At 45.6% G+C, this 24,590-nt stretch overlaps 1 protein-coding gene across 1 annotated transcript; it reads right to left on the bottom strand.

The window, feature by feature from the left end:
* Nucleotides 1–6,296: 6,296 nt before the first annotated feature.
* DNAAF10 (dynein axonemal assembly factor 10) lies at nucleotides 6,297–24,496 on the bottom strand. The gene is made up of 8 exons (XM_069954786.1): nucleotides 24,226–24,496; nucleotides 15,797–15,897; nucleotides 13,915–14,045; nucleotides 12,047–12,148; nucleotides 11,122–11,237; nucleotides 10,384–10,518; nucleotides 9,495–9,592; nucleotides 6,297–7,471 (listed from the first exon to the last, which is right to left on the bottom strand). Exons 1-8 carry the CDS (start codon nucleotides 24,409–24,411, stop codon nucleotides 7,264–7,266), a joined length of 1,077 nt encoding a protein of 358 aa, XP_069810887.1. The 5' UTR covers nucleotides 24,412–24,496; the 3' UTR covers nucleotides 6,297–7,263.
* Nucleotides 24,497–24,590: the final 94 nt, after the last annotated feature.

Genomic DNA, 24,590 nt, shown 5'->3' with positions numbered 1-24,590 from the left:
ACAACACTGTGTCGGTCTAACTTTTCTGAGTGGCTAGCACTCCTCCTCGTAAGACCCATGTGACCCCCAATTAGCAGGAAGCACCTCTGCACACATGGTGAGTACCACCTCTTTCTTCCATTCGACCTCTTGGTGCAGTGGTGAGTAGTAATACCTTCTTCACTTGCGTGTTGCTTGGCAGCCGCCTTCTCCGCTGGCGGTGCCTGTGGGGTGTGGGGTGCCCAGTGGGTTTGGACCTGTGACATTGGGGTCGCAGGGCTATTTTGGGGCCTCCCCTCTTGTCAATTGCCTTGTGGGGTTGGCGGTCGCTGACCGACACAGTGTTGATTTAGTGCAGGAACTCATGTGGGCCAGGGGACCTGCACGTGGTACATGAGGCAATATAGTTTGATCAAATTCTATACCAACATCCTGGCGTTGGTCTTTAAATGCAGCCGAGAGGCATTAGTGTCAGCCATAGGTGTGAGGTGCAGCAGCTCCTTTCTCTCCATGTTCTTATCATAAGTTATGTCTTTCTGGAATAAACCCTTTAATCTGTAGGGGTTAGCATCTGCACTGACAGCATTGTCTAGATATGGAGCAATATAGGAGCAGCAGATTTATCATTGCTTAAGGGTCCATTCACACTTACAGGATCCGCAGCAGATTTGGTGTGGCAGTATTGATGCTGCAGATATCAACTAAAGGATTGAACACAACATCAAAACAGCTGCAGACCTTGTATATGTTATTGGACCATAAGGCTTATTTGAACAACCCATTTTGCAGCTATATACTGCCTTAAAGGATCATCAATCAGCCAGTTCGCCGCTCCTTTGCAATGTACCGTAACTACAAGGAGCAATCAAATACGCGGCCGGGCCACACGCACCAATTGCTGTATTGTTCATGCCGCCATTAAATGCATTATCTGCCGCACATCCCCGGCCTAGATAGAAAGATGTGCGTCCAATAAAGATGATTTTGCTGCCTGCACAAAAAATCAATTCAGCCGTCAAGCGAACGTTTCCTCGCTCACCAGCTGATAACTGCTCCTTTTACAAGGGCCAATTATTGGGTTCCTAGGAACGCTTATTAATGGTAATCGGCCTGTGCAAAAGGGCCCTAAGGTTGGGTTCATACTACGCAATCCTACGCTTTTCTGCCTTCCGACAAAAGAACTGACATGTCAACTCTTTCGGAGGACAACTGAATCGGCCCAGCCATGGAAGGGTGTCAATGGAGGCAGCCGTGTATTCAGGTAGCTCTACCTTATCATTACTTTGTAATATAACCTCATTAAAATCAATGTATAATTTTTTATTTATATGGGCCCCTTTGTTGCCACCATTCAACTCGGGAACTGACTTGGGCAGCCCTGCAGTTCCTGTCGCGAACATTAGTGGCAGCAGAAAGACCATCGTGGCTCCTTACAGCTGCTACTCAACATACCATGGTGTACAAATAAAAAGTTATACATGTAGTTGAATGATGTTACAATACTAAATAATATAAGTTTATTATAGTAATATGATAAAGAAAAGAAACAAATATATTCTCCGGAGTACCCCTTGATCAGCATCTAGGTGTTCTCTTATGGCGGTCATTACCAACTAGTAAGGGTCCATTTACACAGAAAGATTATCTGCCAAAGATTTGAAGCCAAAGCCAGGAACAAACTATAAACAAAGATCAGGTTATAAAGGAAAGACTGAGATTTCTCCTCTTTTCAAATCCATTCATGGCTTTGGCTTCAAATCTTTGGCAGATAATCTGTCAGATAATCTTTCTGTGTAAAAGAACCCTAATGGTGCGTTAACACAGAGAGATTTGTCTGACAGATTTTTGAAGCCAAAGCCAGGAACAGACTATAAACAGGGTGCAGGTCATAAAGGAAAGACTGAGATTCCCTGTCTTTTCAAGTCCATTACTGACTTTGGCTTCCAAAATTGGTCAGATGAATCTGCCTGTGTAAACGCACCATTAGACTTACAAACAGCACAGGAGCCCATGCCATACTCCCACACTAATCCCATAAGGTCACTGTGTGTGATAGGTCAGGAAGATGGTCGGGTTGTATTGGTGGATTACTAGAGAATTTCTTCCTCCGGGTCACTAATGTATTTGATGTTTGCTGCACCAGGACGCGGCATGTAATGGGTTGTGCTCTCTCCATCTTATCCCCCCACAGGGGAGTGTGGATGTTACCACAGGGGATCCCTATTTGGACACTACAGTTATATTATTGTGGGTTGTCACCTGTCCCTGGGTCTGTCCTATTATCCCCAGTTATAGGGGGTTACAGCCCCCCGATACTCACTGCAGATACAGAGCAGCCCCATCCCCCGCCCAGCACCCGGCCATCACATGAGGTGTATGAGGAGAAAACGGACAGATATATCACATTGTGTAATATAATAACTGGTGTCATCTGCACAGAACAACCAATCACAGCTCAGCACTGACCTCTGGGAATATGAAGCCTGTGCTGGGATTGGTCGCTGTGGGAGCTTCCAGAAGCTTCTATATTATACAGGGTGATACATCTGCTCCAGGGGGTTTTCTACTTTAGGAGACAGATTTTCCATCAGTGAATCAATGTCCTTCCCGTATGGATGATAAACAGCTGATGGAGCTAATCTGTTGCTATGGTGATTGTTATGTAAACATTGTAAGACAGTGGCTGGTGATGTCATAGGTGTGTAGGTGATGTCACAGACACCAAGAATTACTATAGTGATGTTATACCGGAATCTTCTCAGTTGTTCGCTGCTTCTCTTAGAGATACAGTGTCCAGCTTCTCCTGCGAATACTGCGATTGCTTCCCAAGCATCACAGCCTGAAGACCAAAATCTTGGATTTTATCCAGTTGAGGATGTTATCCTTTACCATCCTGCTTTTCCTGATATGGAGCGGTCCTGCCGAGGGGAGACCATTAGTCAGGATGCGACCAGAGGATGAGAACATGGACGTACCCACTCAGGTGATGGAACCTTATGCCGCCCTGGACGGACTGGATGAAGAGACCACCTCCTCCCCTGATATTCTGGAAGACATCATCCATACACGACTGGAAGCCGCCCCTATACAGGATGATGACTATGAAGCTCCCAGTGCGGATTGGATGGACAGCGCCTCGTCCATCTGGATCCAGCTTCTGATTGCTGTCATACTACTGTCAGTCCTGTGCTGCGGCCTCCTGTGGCTGATCAACTACCTATATCTCAGATATGCTGAGAAATTATCAAACCGCCTGAACCAATGTCTCGGCCTCTAAATCCAGCAGTATATACCAGCTCAGCCTGCCAGGAAGCCAATTATTATCTGCTATATTATAAATAAATTTTCATGTTCAGTATTTCAGCTTCTTATGTGATTTATTAGAAGTTTCTATTCATTGATGGATAGATTTTTAGTCATGTGATGTGTATGTAATAAGTCCCAGCAGCTCCTGCACCTACCCGCCAATAACTGCAGGGACGGGAAGCAGGAAGTCTTATGGCATAGTACATTGGGGGCGCAGTAAATTTGGGGGTAGTGACACAGATCATGAGGGCATGGTGGCACAGGAAATGGTGATATTGTAGCACAGGTCATTACAGGCCAGTGGGATCCTTAACTCACTTAGGGGGCACAGTGCACACTTAGGGGACATTTATGAAGACTCGAGTCGGCCAGACCTGCGCATGGCAAAGGCAGTACAGGACAAATCTACTTCTGTATCATGATCGGGTTGCTGTGATCGGGTTGAAATCAAAATAAGTTTGCCACAGGCAGAGGCCCCGCTGACACTAGCCCTTTATTTGTACACGCTCCTAATCAGGAGTACATATATTTAAATGTTGCTGTGATTGACCGAGCCAGGAGTCATTAGCTCCCTACACTGTCAGTCACTCAGCATTACATCTCCGGCCACCAGAGGCCGCTGCCTCTGAACTGGAGAGAAAAGCAGTGCTGTCTCCGGAAGAATGTGGCCATGTTTTTGTTGCGCTGAATAACCCCTTTAATCCTCCGTCCTGGCACCTGGTAACTAGGCATCAGGGCGGGGCTACAGCAGCATGTAGTCTCCACCCTCTTACCAGCTAATTATTCTTGATTGACAGCCTGAGTGTTGGGAACGCAATGCAAGACCCAGCACTCAGGCTGCCAATCAAGTGTGAGGAGGAAGCGAGACTACAAGCTGCTGCGCCTGACAGCTGTGCTAAGACCAGGTCACACTCCCTCAGGGTTCCCTTTAGGCTGCAACCACGGACAATTTTAGGAACCCTTCAAGTGAATGCAGCCCTTCACCCAATTCGTGCTGCGACCCCCATCACGAAAAAAATAGGATATGTCCTAGTGCGGATTGCGGCACGGATACCCTCCCCCCCTTCTTCTTGCGCCGCCCGGCAGCAGAGATGACAGGAGCACTCCTGTCATCACATCTGACTACTCACCTACTCCCCTGTGCCAGTCGGCTTCCACGTTCACCAGAAGTGGCGTGGACTACACTACCTTCTTCCGGCAGCATATTCCAGGCCACTTCCGGTGACCGCGTGTAAGCCAGCTGGAACGGGGGAGGAGGTGAGTAGATTCGATGACAGGAGCGGCACATTGTGCGCTCCTGTCATCTCTGCTGCTGGGTGGCGGGGGCTGAACTTTTAGGGGATCCGTGCCGCTATCCTCCTCCGGAAAGTGTGAATGAGGCCTTAAAGAGGATGTACCATCAGGTACATGCTCTAGAAGTTAACCCACCGATAGAACGGCGCCGTCATGGGGAAGCCGATGCCGCGGTTCGAAAGCCAGTCTGTGTACGGCGCTGTTCTATGCACGGGTACCGGGCCGGTGCTCAAGCATTGATTCTAAAGGAGCCGTGTCATAGAGGGGAGGGAATTCCCTCCCACTGGGGGCAGGCCGGCCACCCTTCAGTGCTTAAGCACCGGCCCGGTAATATAGTGCATAGAACGGCGCCGTACACAGGAACCGGGCAGGAACTGTGGCACCGGCTTCCCCATGACAGTGCCGTTCTATCGATGGGTTAAATTCAAGAGGATGTACCTGATGGTACATCCTCTTTAATGTTCGGAAACACTGGGAACAAATAGCAAAATGGTTATGTGAGCCCAGCACCCATGCAGACCTGTGTAGAGCACTGTAATACAGCTGCTTCTCTATGCTTACAGGACTGCGATCACCATTCCACTGAGGATTTCGAATCTCCTTCTTAACACGGAGGAGACATGTATGGTCTGTACAGGTCAGTGTTCCTCACACTCAGCATGTCTGCTTATTAGACATCTGAGCCATGTCAGTGAGAGAGAGAAGACGGCTCATAGAGATGCATATAGGCAAGAAGACTAAGATTAAGGGCAGCTTCACACATAGCGAATTGCCACTTCCGCTACTGTGAGATTGAATGCTGCGAGAATGTAAATGCCGGCCCCCTTAACCAGTCACCGCCCGGAGCATACTGTACCTGGTCCCCGCTCCAGCTACATCTGAGGCTCCCAGCGGTTGCGCCCAGCCAATCAGTGCATGGCTCCGCCACCGTCACTTATTGTCTACACGGGACCTCAGATGCAGCCACAGCGGCGTCGGGTTAAGGGGGCCGGCATTTACATTATCACAGCAGAATGTAAATTCCACTCAAACTCACAGTAGTTGGGAGTGGCAGCGGATTCTGCTACGTAACTCGCATCGTGAAATCCGCTGTGATTCACTACGTGTGAAGCTACCCTTAAGGAGCAAACATGGTGTAAAGTGAAACTGGCTCAGTTGCCCCTAGCAACCAATCAGATTGTACCTTTCTTTCCTCACAGATTGTTTGAAAAATGAAAGGTGGCATCTGATTGGTTGCTCCCTCATGGTGTAAAGTGAAACTGGCTCAGTCGCCCCTAGCAACCAATCAGATTCCAGCTTTCATTTTTCAAAGAGTCTGTGAGGAATGAAAGGTGGACTCTGATTGGTTGCTAGGGGCAACTGAGCCAGTTTCACTTTACACCATGTTTGATAAATCTCCCCCTATGTGTTTTTTAGACACTGAATATAGTAAAGAAACTTAGTACAGACCTTGAAAAGAAAGTGTTCAGCCTCTTGAAATGCGTAATCTTAATAATGAAACTTTGTCCGCTTTCTTCCACAGACAGCGCCACTCTTGTCTTTAGTTTGGGTGTGAGTTTTGCAGCTCGGTTTCATTAAAGAGAATGGAGCATAACTGCAATACCACACACAACCTGAGGAAAGGGGTGGTGCTGTTTTTGCTGTACTTTGCTTATGGAAATACATTGCCACTATAAGAATTTACCCAATTCTTAAAGACGAAAAAATAGAATCCAATCTACTTTCTGTACTATGTTTATTTGTATATATGAGCGGCATTATGCAGCTATTCTCTCATACATCAGGCACTTTCATTCTATAAAAGTAGCTACATTGTAAAAACGTCAATTTATCATAAAAAATGTAAGCTGTGAAAGTTCATGTAGTCAAATAAGAAAGATTGCTTTCTGAATGTAGCACAATGTGACTGGTCCATCTTCGTTTTACAGTGGGACATAGAATACTTCTAAATATATATATATATATTATCTGGGGGACTATCAATTCAACGATATTAGATCATTCATATATAAATCATGTTATTTATATTTATTATACCAATATTAAAGAGGTATTCCAGGAAAAATAAACGTTTCCCCTATCCACAGGATAGGGGAAAGGTAGGCGATAGCTGGGGGTCCGACTTCAGTACCCCCACTGATCTCCATATCAGGCCCCGGCTTCTGTATTATCAATAAAGCTGCGATTGCAGCACATGACCCGCGGCTCTATTCATTCCTATGGCGCCGACAGGAAGAGCCAGGTACAGCACTCTTCCAACGTTCTTTACGACGCTCCATTGGAATGAATAAAGCCGCCGGTCACGTGCGGCTCTATTAATAATACAGAAGCCAGGCAATCTTAGGATAAGCCCTTTAAAGGAACACTGCAGAACAATCTGATACAGTCTGTTATACTGAAGAGGTATTTTACTTGGTCTTCAAACTCCCATTTCACGCTCCACCCTCTCAGGCTCTGCATTTGGCATGACACTGTGTCACTTTTTCCTGCAGTGTTCCTTTGAAGGGGTGAAACCACAGGGACCCCCCACTAATCCTAAAATGACAGGCCAGAACATGGCCTGTAATTTACAGGCCATGAACAGAGTGCACCAGGGTATATTGGTATTGTAGACGTGAAAGCTTCTCTGAATCGGAGAGAAAAGGTTTAGAAGGTGAATCCCAATAGTCTCTTTAGATCCAGGAATCAAAGTTTGTTGAGCTTTGTGACAATGAGAACCCTGACAGTCTGGTCAAATGAGGTGGAAACACACAAGCCTTTCTTATCGGGGCTCCAGTCTATGCTGGAGATGGGCTGCGTGGATAGAGTGACGTTCTGGAGTAGACTGACTGTTCCCGCCACCCCCATATCCACACCGTCAGAGTCTTTCCGAGATCGCTGAGCAGGATATTCACTGGGGAGAAAGACAAGGGGTGATGGGTCAATGTTATGTCATCTCAGCACTGAAAACCATCATCCAGATTTATCAATCGGAGAGAAAGTAACCAATCACAGTCCAACTTTAAATCTGACTAGAATTCAGAAATAATTCTTAGCTGTGATTGGTTGCCCTCTGGCTCATTATGTGAATGAGCACTGATGGTGGGCTTTGATTTCCTTGCAGGAAAGGAGCATCTATGGCTGCACTAAAAAAGCCAATAGAGCGATGGAAAAGAGTGGTCAACTTTGGTTTAGGGGCCTATTCCACAGGAGCGATAATCGGCCGAATCGGCCCCATTCGGCAAATCGCTCCGTGGAATAGAGAGAACGATCAGCCAATGATCGTGTCATCGGCTGATCGTTCATTTAGGTTCAGACCTAAAATCGTCATTCGCCACCAGCGCATCGCTACGGTTTAATAGCGGTGCGCGGTGGCGACTGACAATTTCAGCAGAACCATACATTACTGATAACTGACAGACCACTAAGCCAATCACTGGCCGGGACCGCCGCGGCCAGTGATTGGCTGAGCGGTCTGTCAGTTCAGACAGCCCCGCTCCGAAGCCGATGCTGCCGCGCGTCACCGGGAGAAGACCTGCGGCCCGGACAGGTAATGTATGAAGCAAGGGCTGCAAGGACATCGGTAAGGGCCCTATTCCACCGGACGATTATCGTTCGCATAATCGTTAACGATCTCAAACGACCGCTATTGTGAAAGACCTGAAAACGTTCACTCATTTCCATGGAACGATAATCGTTACTTATGATTGTATTTGCGATCGTTTTTTCTTCGCTATTTCTTTGCTAATGCGTTCGTATCTATTGCAAACGACTGAACTATGTCTTATCAATGCGAACGATTTGCGAACGAGCAACGATAAAAATAGGTCCAGGTCTTATAAAGCGATCAACGATTTCTCGTTCGGTCGTTAATCGTTAACTGCATTTCAACCGAACGATTATCGTTTAGATTCAAACGATTTAACGATAATCTGAACGATAATCGTCCGGTGGAATAGGGCCCTAACGATGTCCCAGCAGCCCTTGTTTCACGATCATCGGGGCCGTGGAATAGGTCCAGTAAACGAGTGCAGATCGGCGCTCGTTCACGTCGTTGATCGGGCCCTGCTCCGCCCGTGGAATAGGACCCTTACTGTGAGCATGTAAGTCATCTCTTATTTATGGTTGGGCGGAAGGTGGCTGCACCATAGGACTCTGCCTTCTAATGGGGCCACACAGCAGACAAAGGGGCAGCAGGAAACTTCCCCCAAGATACCAGACATTGTTCCTCCTCTCAGGTTTCTTCCTCTTTCTTTCTTTGCCTGACCTTTACCAGTTTGCCTCTGTATGTTCTATTGGGTCTTGTATTTCTCTCGAAGTGGTTAGTACAAATATGCTATTACAAGCTATTTGAGTAAATAGTGGTCTACAGCCCTCCACTCTGTCCTATAGAAGGAAAGATCCTGAGCGAGCCATAAAAACAGGTTATTAAAAGGGGACAATACCTATAGGTCTTATCAGGCTCTGTACAGATCATACAAATAAAGGAGAAGTCCGGCGTTTGCTAAAACTCGTGATCCTGCAGGGGTAGGGGGGAAATTGATTTAAAGTAACAACTTACCTCTCCCCGTGCCTGCAGTGAGAAGCTGCGGGACCCTCACAGGCTCCAGGATCTCCACGATTGGGGCGGGATGCCGCTTCAGGCCCTGATAGGTTGAGTAGCCAGCCCATCAGCCGGGACAGACATTTTCCCCAAAATCGTGACATTATCAGAACTAAATGACTTCCAGTGGGGGTCCCGCGGCCGCTCCAGCTGCTCACCGCAGGTACGGGGAGAGGCAAGTTGTTACTTGAAATCAATTTCCCCCTGGCCTGCTGCTGGCTTTTAGCAAAAGCTGGACTTCTTCTTTAAAGTGGAAATTTTAGTGATTAAGTCACTCATTGAGTCTTTCAACATAAATAAAAAAAAAAAAAAAAAAAAAATAGACTGTACTCACTATTTCCAGAGATGAAGGCTTCCAGCTCCTCCGGTCGTCATGAAGACATCTCTGTTCTGTGGTAGATGCCGGACTTGCCATATGGTAGACTTGTGCGCCTAATAGAAAAAGCGATCTTCAGTTGTAGAGAAATGTGATATATGTGACACGGGTTATATTCCAATATATAACAGGAGATATATATATATATATATATATATCTATCATACTCCCTGTTCCTGTAGTACACTGTAGCTAGGGATTCAGCCAACTAATTTTAGTGTGCAAAATTTAAGTAGGGTACTGACAATGAGCACTTAGTGGTTTCCCACTACAGACCCTACCAGCTTATGGGCCCTTTTACACAGAAAGATTATCTGACAGATTATCTGCCAAAGATTTGAAGCCAAAACCAGGAACAGACTATAAACAGAGATCAGGTCATACAGGAAAGCCTGAGATTTCTCCTCTTTTCAAATCCAGTCCTGGCTTTGGCTTCAAATCTTTGGCAGATAATCTGTCAGATAATCTTTCTGTGTAAAAGGGCCCTATAAGCTGTACATGTCACTAGGTCAGGTGTGGTTGTTTGTAGACAAATACCTCATGGTCTGTAGTTAAGATCTACAAAAACTGATATACTATGTTATGCCTCATACAGACCTAAGGAGGCAGTATATGGCCCATGGATTCCCTCATTGGTTTCCTTTACCCCGTTATGCACCTTCTTTCTTTAATTTCTAATGCAAGGTGGTACACACATGCATCATATTGGATTCCCCCCCATTGTGGAGGAGTCCTGCCAGTCTCTATAGGCACAAAAGTCATCTCCTGACAACTCGTGGTGGTATGTCCACCTTTCAGACCTTCATGGCATCACCCCAGTACCCATTGTAGGAGAAAAATGTATTACCTTTTCCGTTACCGATGCAAAACCTTTTGTAGGATGTTGCGTCCTCATGTCATACACATGAAATTTTCCTTCCAAGGATGTGGCGACTAATTTATTCATCATGATATCCTTCCTGTCAAACTCCAAACTGCAGACCTGTAATAAATATAGTAATAACAAGGGTAAAATATAGAGCATGCCATAAACACGGAATCATATATACAATGCAGCTGCCCAGCTAGGACGGTGCCATCACACTCCAATGGTCGCTCACAGTGTAGAATGTCTGTGGATTGGTGATCAATGTTTTCCTGTGATAATCCCTGTGAAGGAGGCTCTAAAGAAATGAATGGAGTGTTGATAGGATGTTATTAATGTCTGAGTTGTGAAGTCATTAGGATGCCTGAGAACTCTTAAAACAAACTGGTGGTTCCTGTGAAATGTCAAAAGTTTTTTTTTTGTTTTTTTTTTAATAGCAGTGCCCATTTAAAGGAACATTCCAGACAATAAGGATACAGTGTGTTACACCTTTCTGCAGAGAGCAGGAAGTAGTTGTTTTACAGAACTATTCTGGTCAGTGACTGAGGAAAGGTAAGGGTCCGTTCACACTACAAATTTGTCGCGAAGATACGCAAACCCTCCCATTGAAAGACATAGCAGGAGGGATTTGGCGCAGGATTCGGTGCGGAGACCGAGGAGACCGCGTGCTGAATACGTAGTGTGAACAGGCCCTTAAAACTAAAATAAAAACCACCATACCCCATTTTTGATATTGGTCTCCCATCTTAGGGACATGTTGCGCAGATCAAACAGCTTGATATCCCCGTTGTCGTAGCCGGCACACACAACACGCTCCTCCTGGTTGTAGGCATCACCTTCAGTATAAAACAGGGGCAAACATTGTCAAAATTACGCATACATATTCACTTCTTGCTACTTTTATAGACACTTCTGTACATCGCACAATAGTATTACACGGAAGTTTATAAATCAGAACACAAAAAGACGCCTTTTTAACATGTTTCATGTAAATCTGAAGTCGAACACTAAAATAATCAGGCAGGGGGGGTGGGGGAGAAAATAAAAAAACACTGGTTCACAGCAGCCAGCGTCCTGCAGCTCTGCTAGCTGTAATGTCACATACCCGGCTGAGTGACTGCCCACTCAGCCAATCAGTGACTGGGGCGGGACCCTGCCCCTGTCATTGACTGGCTGAACGGGTAATCGCTCAGCCGAGCCATGGTGTTGCTGCTGGAAAAGTCGGGTACGTGACGTACTCTGTTTCCAGCAGAGGATGATGGCCGCCTGCAGTTAACGGGACCCAGGAGTGGCGCAATGGAGGCATGAGGACAGGTAAGTTCACCTGCCGATTTTAGTGTTCATGGGACTTCCTCTTTAAGCTTGGGGCTCCACAGCAAAGTATCATCACTAATAAAATGAAGTGAAATTTTGATTTCATTTACAACATGCTTGACCTATTATTATTAAAATTATATGCGACAACTGAATGAATTGTATTACGGCCAGAACGCTTAGAATCTAGAATCAATGTAAGTCACCTTTTCCTCCTCACGTGAGGTTGTGCTAAGTTTGTGATTCTATAATGCCAGCGAAGGGAACAAAACAGTAATAGATTCCAGGCTTTAGCTGTCCTTATTGTTGTACATGGATATAATATATTTACCAAATGCTACAGTCCAGCAATCTCTTTTGGCTTCTCCTTCTACTGGTTCCATGTTGGCAACTGGGGTGTCTTTTTGTCTCGTGTCCCAAACCTTTACAGTTCCTGTAAGGAAAGTAGAGAAAAGTGTTAATAAAATTACATATAATGTCATATACTCACCACGCATGAGGCCAACCATGGCATACACAAGTATACATGCACCGAATACTGCTAAAAGCTGGATGATGAAGGGGAAAAAAAACACTAAACCCCCCACTACTTGTGCAATAGTATTAATGCACACATGGGATCACATGTACATACCACTTACGCTGCTCTGTGATCCAGTATTTTCTTAAAAAACATTTGTTGACAGTGTCTGCAGAATCCTCAGAGCGCTGCCCTCCTCCAGAATGACTGACAGCTGTCAGTCCAGGGATAAGAAAAAATCTGGATCGCAGAGCAGCGCATATGGTATGTACACACTGTGATTGGCAATGGGAAACTGACAGCAGCGATATATGCATATACATGCTGTCAGTTTCCCTTCACTGAAGATTAGCTATCGGTGAATACAGTGGTACTTTGGTTTAAGGGTAACTTAGATTAAGAGCGTTTTGGTTTAAGAGCTCACTGTACTGGGTGGGAGGCAGAGCGGGGGAGGGGTATGGCCTGAACAGGGTGGTCTACAGCACTGTTCTATGACCCAGGAAGTCTCCCTCCCTTTCCAAATCATAGCAGATCCAACTCAGGCTGGGGCTTACATCAGAGGACAGGACTGTGGAGGTAATCTCTTCATAGCTGTAACCCCTCTCTCCCCGGACAGAGAGTCCTGCATGTATGTGCCCGCATCTGTCCTGCTCATTCCTTCATGCTCCCTGCAGTCTCTGTCAGCCCTTGTGTTTCCCATCCTCTCCATTCCTGCTATAATGTGCCTGCACTTACACTCAGCTATACTGTGCCTGCACTCACGCTCAGCTATACACACTGCTGCTATACTGTGCCTGCACTCACGCTCAGCTATACACACTGCTGCTATACTGTGCCTGCACTCACACTCAGCTATACACACTGCTGCTATACTGTGCCTGCACTCACGCTCAGCTATACACACTGCTGCTATACTGTGCCTGCACTCACGCTCAGCTATACACACTGCTGCTATACTGTGCCTGCACTCACACTCAGCTATACACACTGCTGCTATACTGTGCCTGCACTCACACTCAGCTATACACACTGCTGCTATACTGTGCCTGCACCAACGCTCAGCTATACACACTGCTGCTATACTGTGCCTGCACTCACACTCAGCCATTATGGGGATCTGCAGTTCCATCCTGTATCTACAAACAGCTAATGTTTTTTATTAAGTTTATGCTCTTACTATACATTATACTCCACATGCTGATTGCTATACTGTACAGTAACTTATAATAAAACATATCCAGCTTTTTCTAATTCTTTGTTTTATTTGTTTTACATGTTATTCATTATTTTTGGGGTGTGGAACCAATTGTCTACATATCAGTGATTTCTTATGGGAAGTTTTGCTTTGGTTTAAGAGTGGATTTGGATTACAATTATAGTCCGGGATCCAAGGCACCAGTGTACTAGGGATCCATACAGATTGGCGAAGAAGCATGGTTCCTATGAAATGCTGACATGAACACAAGCTGGTGAAGTTAAAGGGGACATGTCATCGCTTTCATGCCGCGTGAAATGGGACTATAAGGATAAAGCAGACAGTTTGCATCAGAAAAGAAAAAAAGAATAAAAAGATCACAGAAAACTACTTTAGCTACCAATATATGTTTATTTAGTAGGCCGCTGAAGCTAGTTTTCATTATCACAAAACGCCTTTAAATCTTATTTTACAGACGACTTACCATCCCGGCTTCCTGTAACAATCTCCGGAGCTCCTTCCCCAATACCTAAGCCGCCAACTCCATCTATACAGTTGACTATCTCCTTGTGCCCCTTCACAGAGTACACTGGGGTATCTGCAGCTTCCAGATTCCTAGAAAGCAAATATAATTTTTTCTATAGCAATATGAGGTCAACTGTGTTATAAAAGCTTCTCCGTTATGTCCTGTATACACCCCAATTGCCTAAATAAACTCTTCTGGCAGGAAAGATTTTTTGCTTTATACTGCAAATAGAAGCCAAGTGGACCGATTCAAGTAATATAGATCAGCAGCGTAGTATCAGACACTTTACTGTTGTCTTTATTCTACATTTTTAAATTATTCACCAGTTTGGCCACAAGATGGCGATGTATGACATATGATCCACAATACAGTGTGTTATTCCAGGTTGGATTGCCTGAAATCACAGCCAATTCTACTGTTAATGCTCACAGGAAGTAATCTTACTGTAATTTGATAGTATGCAATGACTTATTACTGAGTTACTGTGCATATTGCTGGTTGGCATCAATATTTCTTAACACGATTAGAGTAAAACAGGAATAAAAACGTCGTTTAGCACATTATCCTCCTAACTTTTTTGCACCGTCCCTTATATTGGCGTTACTAGCTAACAAACCAGAAAAGCAGCAATTGCCAGTTTAGTTATTATTCTTACAACGTCCAACCCTGAAATCCAAGCAAAAGTCAAACCCTAGTGTTAACACATCTTCTACAAAGGAGTTGTGAATTTAAAAGACTTCAATGACCGGAACATAAGGGTTAATAACAGATTTTAAAAAAAATTGACAAACACAGCTTACTTTCATGCAAAAACAGCATCACCCCTGTCCCCAGGTTTTGTGTGGTATTACAGTTCAGCTCCAGTGACTTCAATGGAATTAAAGGGGTTATCCAGCGCTACAAATACATGGCCACTTTCCCCCTACTCTTGTCTCCAGATTGGGCGGGGTTAAAAACTCAGTTCCATTGAAGTGAATGGAGCTTAATTGCAAACCACACCTGAACTGGAGACAAGAGAGGGGGAAGAGTGGCCATGTTTTTGTAGTGCTGGATAACCCCTTAAGGGTGCGTTCACACGTGACGGATCTGCAGCGGATCCCTGCCCTGTACACTTATGGGCAGACAAACTCGCAGTGGGATGGACATCGGTGGGGCAGCGCACTGATTGACTGAGCGGGAAATGCCGGGAACCCTAAAGCAAGCTGGAGTGTGGAGAAGGTGATGTATACGCTCCGGTGGCGGGGGGGGGGGGGGGGGGGGGTTTAACGGGGCAGACTGCTGACCTACAGCGGGATGTCCATCCCGCTGCGAGTTTGTCTGCACATAGAGTATACATGGCAGGGATCCGCGGCGAGAGAAATGCGCTGCGGATCTGTTATGTGTGAACGCCCATTTACTCGTATTACTAACCAGGGCAACTCCATACAATGGCCTATATATAGAAGAGACACTGCCATGATACTACTCCACATGCTTTCCACAGATAGGTGTGAAGAACTCCCGCTGGGGGATCAGGGCACAAAAACAAGTATCCCATCTATAGAGGAACATGGAGTGGTATCATGGCACTGATTCTTTACTGGTGTTTAAGAGATTTGGGGGTGAGGGGTGTGTGGATCTACTATAAACAGCGCCACTCCTGTCCACCAGGTGGTGACTGGTTTTGCAACTCAGCCCTATTTACCTGGATGAAGCTTTTGTTTTAACACCAGAGACCCGAGTGCATAGACAGGAGTAGGGCTGTGTCTGGGGGGAAACCCACATCTCAAATAACACTTAACCCCTATATAATCCAGCAGATATTCCTGTTTAAAGAGCGCCTCTATCTGCAACATCTTACCAGACATTGAGGTTTCCTCCAAAGTCACCAGTGGCAAAGTATCTCTGTTGTAGTGAACTGGCTCCAAATGTTCCACATTTCAAGGGCTTTGGTTTTTCGATCTATTAAATGCATAAAAAAACCATAAACACATATATTACTTATGTATCACTTGGTATACAATATCTTACAGGGAAAGAAATGCTACAGATAACACAAAGCTGCCTGGGACGACTCCTACTCCTTCCTATGTGCAGGATATAGTCATGAATACCTATGGTTGTATCCTAAGATCATGGCAGCCTGTATGTAAGACACTGAATAGAGCAGATCTGTCCATCTCTTACAGCAGGAAATCCCAGCACAGCCTTGTCAGTGGGTATAGCTGGGGAATATTGCTTATTGCCGCCCGTACGCTGGACAGATATTTCCACGTAACTAGATTAACCAACATAGCATGTTTATTACCAAGTCTACGACCCCTGTAAATATTCACGACACTCAGAGGTGGCATCAGAGGGGACAATCCTTAGAAGTCTGGTGCGCTCCGAGGTGTTTACACATCTAGCCGTGTCCCCACTGGCCTAGTAAAACCAAGAAAGTTTTTTGTGAATCCTCCCTGAGGAATTGTATCGTCCCCAGCTCCCGAGTCAAAACATGTTATCACGTTCTATTGGGACCTTCTCCTCTAGTCCTAAGAGATCATGATAAACACCATGTACAATAGTATAGAAGGACGGCTTATCGGCACAGCTTATGGTTATTTAACTTTTACGGTAGCTTTGGCTGTCCAGGCATGGTGGGAATTGTAGTTATGCAACAGCTAGAGGGCAGCGGGTGTGACACATGATCATTACAGTGTCTAGTCTATACACAAAGCCTTCAAACCCAAATCAATAGTACAGGCGATTTTAAGAAACTTTGTATTTGGGTTTATTAGCCGAAAAATGCATTTTTATCATGAAAAAGCAGTTTGAAGCTCCCCCCCCCCCCCCGTCTTCATTGTTCCCTATGGAGAGGGGAGGGGTGGAGGGAGATGAGGCACCTAAACAGGACAGCAAAAAGTTAATTTACTGCTACATCACCGGGCTATCTCCTCTGAAGTCAGCACTGACTTCTGAATACCAGCTTTCACACAGGTCCCACTGTGTAATCCTTTGTTTTCTGCTCTCTGCTGACGACTAATCTCCCTCCTTCCTCCTCCCCTCTCCATAGATTAGACAGGGCTCAACTGGTGTAAAAGTCGAGATTTCCTGATAATGAGCAGTGGATGAAAGAGAGAGAGAGAGAGAGAAAGGGGGGGGACCTGGGGAAAGTCTTTTTGAATGCAGATAATGGCATATTTGCCTAATAAACCCAATTACAAAGTTTCTTAAAATCACCTGGACTACTGATTTCTGCACCAACAAAATAAATTACGACAGTGACACTTTAAGAGAAAGGGCCTGACTGTGATCAGCTGTGGTGTGTGTCAGAATACATATACCAATGTGAAGCTTGGCATTACCTTAGGAAGCACTGCATGCTATAGGTGACTACCACTGCCCCCACACTGCTAAGGGTCCTAATGCACAAAGCTATTATCGGCCTAAAATCCTGATGACGATAGCGACAGTCTCTTCTTTTCAGACCGCCGCTCTCTTCTATGAGCCACCCGATCTAAACATCCCCTCCCATAGCTACCCACTCGATGTCTGTGCGTGTATTAGCACAGACAGCGAGTGGGGAACGAGAAGGAAGCGAGTGCTGACCTGATAGTTCGTCCCTAGTTTCCTCCTCAAGATAGGGCCCTAAGACCAGAGTAATCACACACAGTACTGCAGAACACCAACATGGCCGCCTTCAGAGTTTTTACGAGGTGGTGTTCAGGTAACAATTGTCAAAAATGACACACACAAAAAGGGCCACAACCTTTTCATTTTTTAGGTCAACATTTTCAAGCCAACAAGTTGCACTTTCTATTGGCGCCATCTTTAGGTACATCTAACTTTTTATTTTATTTTTGGGAGGCAAATTAACAGAATGCAGCAAGTCTGGTATAGCTTTTTTTTTCTGTAGCGTTCACCACAAGGGATAAATAAGGAGATAATATTATAGATGTGGTGATACCAAATATGTGTTTTTATTTATTATGTTTTATATTAGAATTATTTTGTAAGGGAAAAATGTGTGTTTTTTTGGAAGGGGGTATTTTCTTTATTTAAGAAAATTATTTTTTCCAAAACTTCAATTTTTACTTTTTAACTTTTTATTAGTCCCACAAAGGGACTTTGAAATATAATCTTCAGATTGCTAATATAATGCACTTTATTACTAGTGTATGATCCTGTCATCATAGCATTGATAGGCGGCCTAACCAGACCTGCCAGAGGCAAAACAGAGTAGGCACAAATATATGAGATACCTTGGGGCCTTCAATAGACCCCCTGCTGCTAAAGAAATCCATCTGCATCCCAGTCATTGTGTCACCCCGGGGCTGATGGGGTAGTAGAAGCTCAGAAACCACTTAAGAGGCCTCAATCACAATTTACCCACAGCATCTAAGAATCAATATATACTATACTATATACATATACTATACTATAATACAAGAATTAAAGGTTTCTACACTTTTGGAGCCTCTCTGCCTCCAACACAGGGGTCTTCTGTCCACTGCTCCAGTTCCCAGACCCCCGATGGCTTTCTGGCCTGACAAGGGAACTGGGACGTGACAGGCCCGCTCTGCCAATCAGTGGCCGAGGCGAGACCCTGTCACGAACCGGGTCCCCACTCAGACCAGGGAGCAGCTGTGGGACCAGCAACCGAAGCGGGGGCCAGCAGACCCCTGCGCTGGAGACAGGGAGGTAGGTGCATGTTGTTCTGTTCAGCCAGATCTTTAATATACCACAACGCTCAGTCCAATATTGCACAGGGACGATACATACTCCAAGTAATATAAAGCAGCGCTCGGGAAGAAACGGGTAGCGTGTTGCCTAGCAACAGAGGAAAGAAGCAGAACATGCCGGAGGCGTAACACAGACTTCTCTCTCCATTCGCTTATCTTGGTGGAGTATTAGTAAGAAAGTTCTATAAAGTTTTATACCTAAAGCCCAGTGTCACTTGTATGCTCAGGTGACACAAGAGTGCATGTTAGAAAATGATATAATATATAGTATATTACGACACAGAGGTTTCGATGACTATTACTTATGTCTGCTCAAATTCTCTACAGGGTTACGTATGGTTTATTTAAAATGGCCGCCACATAGCACCACATTGCATGGGCTGCATCATGACACAAGGTGCAGGTTGTTGGGGATATGTAACTTTCTGACAGCCCACACATTATTCCTCCATACACTCATGGATGGGTCACGCGTCTGTATATAACATGCTGCAATACAAGGTACAGACACTAGCAAATGTACAGAGCTGTGTTATGTAAGCAAATAATAGAGGCCAAAGCACTTACATGAGCGCCACAGCCCCTTTAATCAGCTGATCATTGGGGGTACCAGGATTTAAACGTCCTCTCATGTGATATTGGGCGTTGTTGCTTTCATTCACCCCCTCATCCTTAAGGCCCTATTCCACGGGTCGTTTAGAGGAGCAATATCGTTCGTATTCGGCCGATAACGGCCGCTACGAACGATATTCGTCCCGTGGAATAGAGTGCAACGATCAGCCGACATCGTTCATGTCGGCTGATCGTTGCAGTCGCTTGTTTTTCAACATGTTGAAAAACAAGCGACTGATATAGCAGCGATCTGCTGCCGTCGTTCCGTTGAATAGGACCGTCGGCAGCAGATGCTGCTATATCCTATGGGCTGCCCGGACGATCAGCGATCCCCCGGGCAGCCCCCCCAGCAGCTCCCCGCCGCCCCTCCCGCACTCACCCGCTCGCTGACGCCGCGTTGAATAGCGGCGGCAGCGAGCAGGGAACGAGGAGCAAACGAGCGCTAATAGCGCTCGTTTGCTCCTACAAACGACTCGTGGAATACGGGCATTAAACCGCACTGTGTTGAGTTGCCTTGTCTTATGTATTTTACCCCCTTATCATACATACAGTGCCCTGGAAGTAATGAAGCTTTACAATGAATAAGAATCTTATAATATTCCTATATAATAAACAACTACCTGGAATGTTTTCTTTGTTTTACCACAATAGAAACATAGGGGTCCTGATCACCATTTACTGCAATATTATAAAAAAAAAAAAAAATGTCTCTGTTTAGATACTTTTGCAATATATCCAACAACAGGACATGGCTTAAAGTGAATATACCATCGGGTACATAGCTTTAAGTTTATTTTTTTTTACATGAACAGACTGGTACGGGGATGCCATTGCCTTGTTCCTTTTTTTGAACCGTGACCTGGTTCCCGCGCACGGTGCCGTCTATTCCCGGCCTGAAGAGCTGGAGGCGAGCCCACCAGTCCCCAGTGTGTCAGTCTGCCCTCCCCTCTGTGATGCGGCTCCATTCATTCTAATGGAGCCGCTTTACAGAGGGGAGGAGGTAATCTGTTATCGCTCCTGTCCTCTCCATACACAGGAATGTTCTCTATGGGGAGAAGATGGCTTCAGCTTATCTCACTGAGAACACCTGTCCTCATCTCCACGGACATCATCTTTCATTGGAGTCTTGGAAGAACCCTATACAATGTATATGAGCAGCAAGTACGGAAGACAAAAGTATTAAAGGAGAAGTCCGGCAATAGAGCCTGCCCCAGACAGACTCTATCAGAAGATTGCCGATAACACTGATCCCTGCTACGCTATGGCAGAGCAGTGATCAGTGTATGTAATCTAATGTAATAATGTAAAGGGACTTAAAAAGTGTAAAAAAAAAAAATAATAATAAGTTTTTAAAAATGCCCCAAAGCCCCTCCCCCAATAAAAGTGAAAATCACCCATTTTATACATAAAACACAAAAATAATAAATAATGTTTTTTTAAATGACATTTTATGCATAAAATGACAACCCAAAGGTGAAAAAAATAAAAGTGCTCTAGGAGTCACAATACGGCCATTTTAAATATACCTATTTGCAAAAAAAAGTTTTACTGCTAATAGTAAAACGTTAGAAAACCTGCATATCGCTGTGTTCAGACCGACCTATAGAATAAAGGAAAAATGCCAGTTTTACTATAAAGTGCATTACATAAACATGGAACCCCCCCCCCCCCCCAAATTTGCAGAATCGCTTTTGTTTACCCAAGTTTACCCCATAAATGATATTTTTGGGATGCCGGCATTTATTTTATGGCAGATTGAAAGACGCCATTACAAAGTACACCTGCTCCTGAAAAAACAAGCCCTCACATGGCCCTGAAGGTGGAAAAATAAAAGTGTTATGGGTATTAGAAGGAGAGGAGGAAAAAACGAAAACGCAAAAGTGACAATTGGCCCCGTCCTTAAGGGATTAAGGAATACCCGTCATTATAAATTACTTTTGACATGTCATCAGTGCAGTCCACTCCCCAGGCGCTCGCTAACTCTTTACCCTCATAGCTTCATTCATTGTCTATGGAGCTGCTGGAGATATCAGAGTACAGCAATCAGTTATCCTCAGCGGCTCCATAAAGAATGAATGGAGCAGCTGGTCATGCGCCGACCCACTGCTCCATTCAAGAGATCTTGTAGAGATCCTCAGGGAAAGAGTGGATAGGGGATAAGTGAAAATAACTTAGCACTTTAAGTGTAGTAAGAGTGTGTGTGTGGGGAGTTATCTCCGCACCTGGCATATATCAGTAAAAAGTGGCATAGTGGGTCAAGGATTTATATAAGACCGACGTACAGATACAACCTTAATAAATCCTTCATAGATAGGAATTTACTACGGCTGGCGTATCACACGCTGGTCCTTTGTCAGGTCACAGGGACAGTCTTCATGGGTGACCCCCACTGGTCAGGAGACAAGCGCCATCAATAATCTCCATTCTGCAGCCCCATAGACTTAGGACAAGTTCACACAGAGCAAAAGGGGCGGATTACGTGAGGAAATATTTCTGCCTGAAATCAACTGACACGGAGTTCCGAGCAGAATATAAGCAGAATGCAAGCAGAATCCCTGCGTATTCCACTAGGAAAGTGTTCAGCTCGTAATCAGCTCTTGACAAATTCAGCGCGGAATACTCGAGGAATCCGCGCTGAATCCGCATGCATTCAGCACTGAAATTCAGCGAGTATTTGGCGAGTAAACTAGACTATACCAGAATATATACTAGAATCCTCCTCCCCCCCCCTTTTCCCCATTTCCGCGCTGATTCAGCGCGTAATTTCCGCTTGTATTACGCTTGTATTCCGCGCTGAATACGCGCATATTCCGCGCTTAAACAGAAAATCAAAACCCCATTGGTTTGTATAGGCTTCCGCTAGCGGAAGAATGAACATGTTCATTCTTCTGGCGGAAAGCGGATTAGTTCAGTGCGGAAATTCCACCGTGTGAACTGCAGAGCAGAATTTCCATTCAACACAATGGAAATTAGCTCTGCACCTATTTTAACGGCTGAAATGGAGCTCCGGCCGCCATCTACATCCACTCACAATATGTTTGAGGCACCCTGTTCTTTTGGGCACATCTCCCATCTTTCATACCATAAGTAGCATACCTGGTTGACAAAGGTTCCTCTGACCGAAAAGGCCCGATTGGGTGTACTAATTTATGTGTGATGAGAACTCTTTTTTGAAAATAATACATGAAATATAAAAATAAAAAGATGGCATTATAAATACTGGTCCGAGAGTCGAGTGCGGTTGTTATATAAACATTGACTTTTTCTGATCAACCTGCACCAACATAGACGGAGTGCACGGACAGAATACATTACAGATCGCCTTATTACCAGTATCACCCCCTTATTACCAGTATCACCCCCTTATTACCAGTGTCACCCCCTTATTACCAGTGTCACCCCCTTATTACTAGTACCACCCCCTTATTACCTGTCTACCCCCCTTATTACCAGTATCACCCCCTTATTACCAGTGTCACCCCCTTATTACCAGTACCACCCCCCTTATTACCAGTGTCACCCCCCTTATTACCAGTGTCACCCCCCTTATTACCAGTGTCACCCCCCTTATTACCAGTGTCACCCCCCTTATTACCAGTGTCAACCCCCCTTATTACCAGTGTCACCCCCCTTATTACCAGTGTCACCCCCTTATTACCAGTGTCACCCCCCTTATTACCAGTACCACCCTCTTATTACCAGTGTCACCCCCCTATTACCAGTGTCACCCCCCTATTACCAGTACCACCCTCTTATTACCAGTGTCACCCCCCTTATTACCAGTGTCACCCCCTTATTACCAGTACCACCCTCTTATTACCAGTGTCACCCCCCTTATTACCAGTACCACCCCCTTATTACCAGTGTCACCCCCCTATTACCAGTACCACCCTCTTATTACCAGTGTCACCCCCCTTATTACCAGTGTCACCCCCTTATTACCAGTACCACCCTCTTATTACCAGTGTCACCCCCTTATTACCAGTGTCACCCTCTTATTACCAGTGTCACCCCCCTTATTACCAGTACCACCCCCTTATTACCAGTACCACCCCCTTATTACCAGTGTCACCCCCTTATTACCAGTACCACCCCCTTAATTACCAGTGTCACCCCCCTTATTACCAGTGTCACCCCCCTTATTACCAGTGTCACCCCCTTATTACCAGTGTCACCCCCCTTATTACCAGTGTCACCCCCCTTATTACCAGTGTCACCCCCCTTATTACCAGTGTCACCCCCCTATTACCAGTGTCACCCCCCTATTACCAGTACCACCCCCTTATTACCAGTGTCACCCCCCTATTACCAGTGTCACCCCCCTATTACCAGTGTCACCCTCTTATTACCAGTACCACCCCCCTTATTACCAGTACCACCCCCTTATTACCAGTGTCACCCCCTTATTACCAGTGTCACCCACCTATTACCAGTACCACCCCCCTTATTACCAGTGTCACCCACCTATTACCAGTACCACCCCCCTTATTACCAGTGTCACCCACCTATTACCAGTACCACCCCCCTTATTACCAGTGTCACCCTCTTATTACCAGTACCACCCCCTTATTACCAGTGTCACCCCCCTATTACCAGTGTCACCCCCTTATTACCAGTACCACCCCCTTATTACCAGTACCACCCCCTTATTACCAGTGTCACCCCCCTATTACCAGTGTCACCCTCTTATTACCAGTACCACCCCCCTTATTACCAGTGTCACCCCCCTATTACCAGTGTCACCCCCTTATTACCACCTTATACCTCCATCTCATTGATCACGTGTGACTCCTCCCTGTGGCAGTTACCGGCTCCCAGTTACCATGGTAACGTGTATACACTGACACTACAGAAAGCCTAATAAGCAGTGAATGATCGGGCAGTGACCGTGCTGATCCTGATACAGTGCAGACACTGGGCCCTATGATCTCCCGCGGTATCAGATGCTGCTCACCTCCCGGATGAGCTTGGTCTCCCCGTGCTGGATCTCATAGATCTGCAGGATCCCGCTCCCCCGGGCCAGATTGCCCAGACAGACGAACTTGGCGCTGCACGGGATCCATTTGCAGTCGAACAAGGTGTAATTCACCGACTTCTGGACGTGCGCGATAATCTGCGGCTTCTCCAGCGGAGACGACATGGCTGCAGCCCGACAAGCGCTAGTGTGCGGCCGATACTGACACTCACTGACCCAAACACACAGGCCCCGCCTCTACCTGTCTCCAACAACGATTTCTGAAGCCTAGGGCTGCCCTAATAATTGCCTGTTCAAAATCATCTAATAGCAGCGCCGTATTTTCTTTTTTATAAAATATATCT

The sequence above is a fragment of the Dendropsophus ebraccatus genome, chromosome 15 (assembly GCF_027789765.1).
Source record: "Dendropsophus ebraccatus isolate aDenEbr1 chromosome 15, aDenEbr1.pat, whole genome shotgun sequence".
Taxonomy (NCBI): domain Eukaryota; kingdom Metazoa; phylum Chordata; class Amphibia; order Anura; family Hylidae; genus Dendropsophus; species Dendropsophus ebraccatus.
The sequence above is the reverse complement of the archived record's forward strand: the minus strand, read 5'-3'. Positions and strand labels throughout refer to the sequence as shown.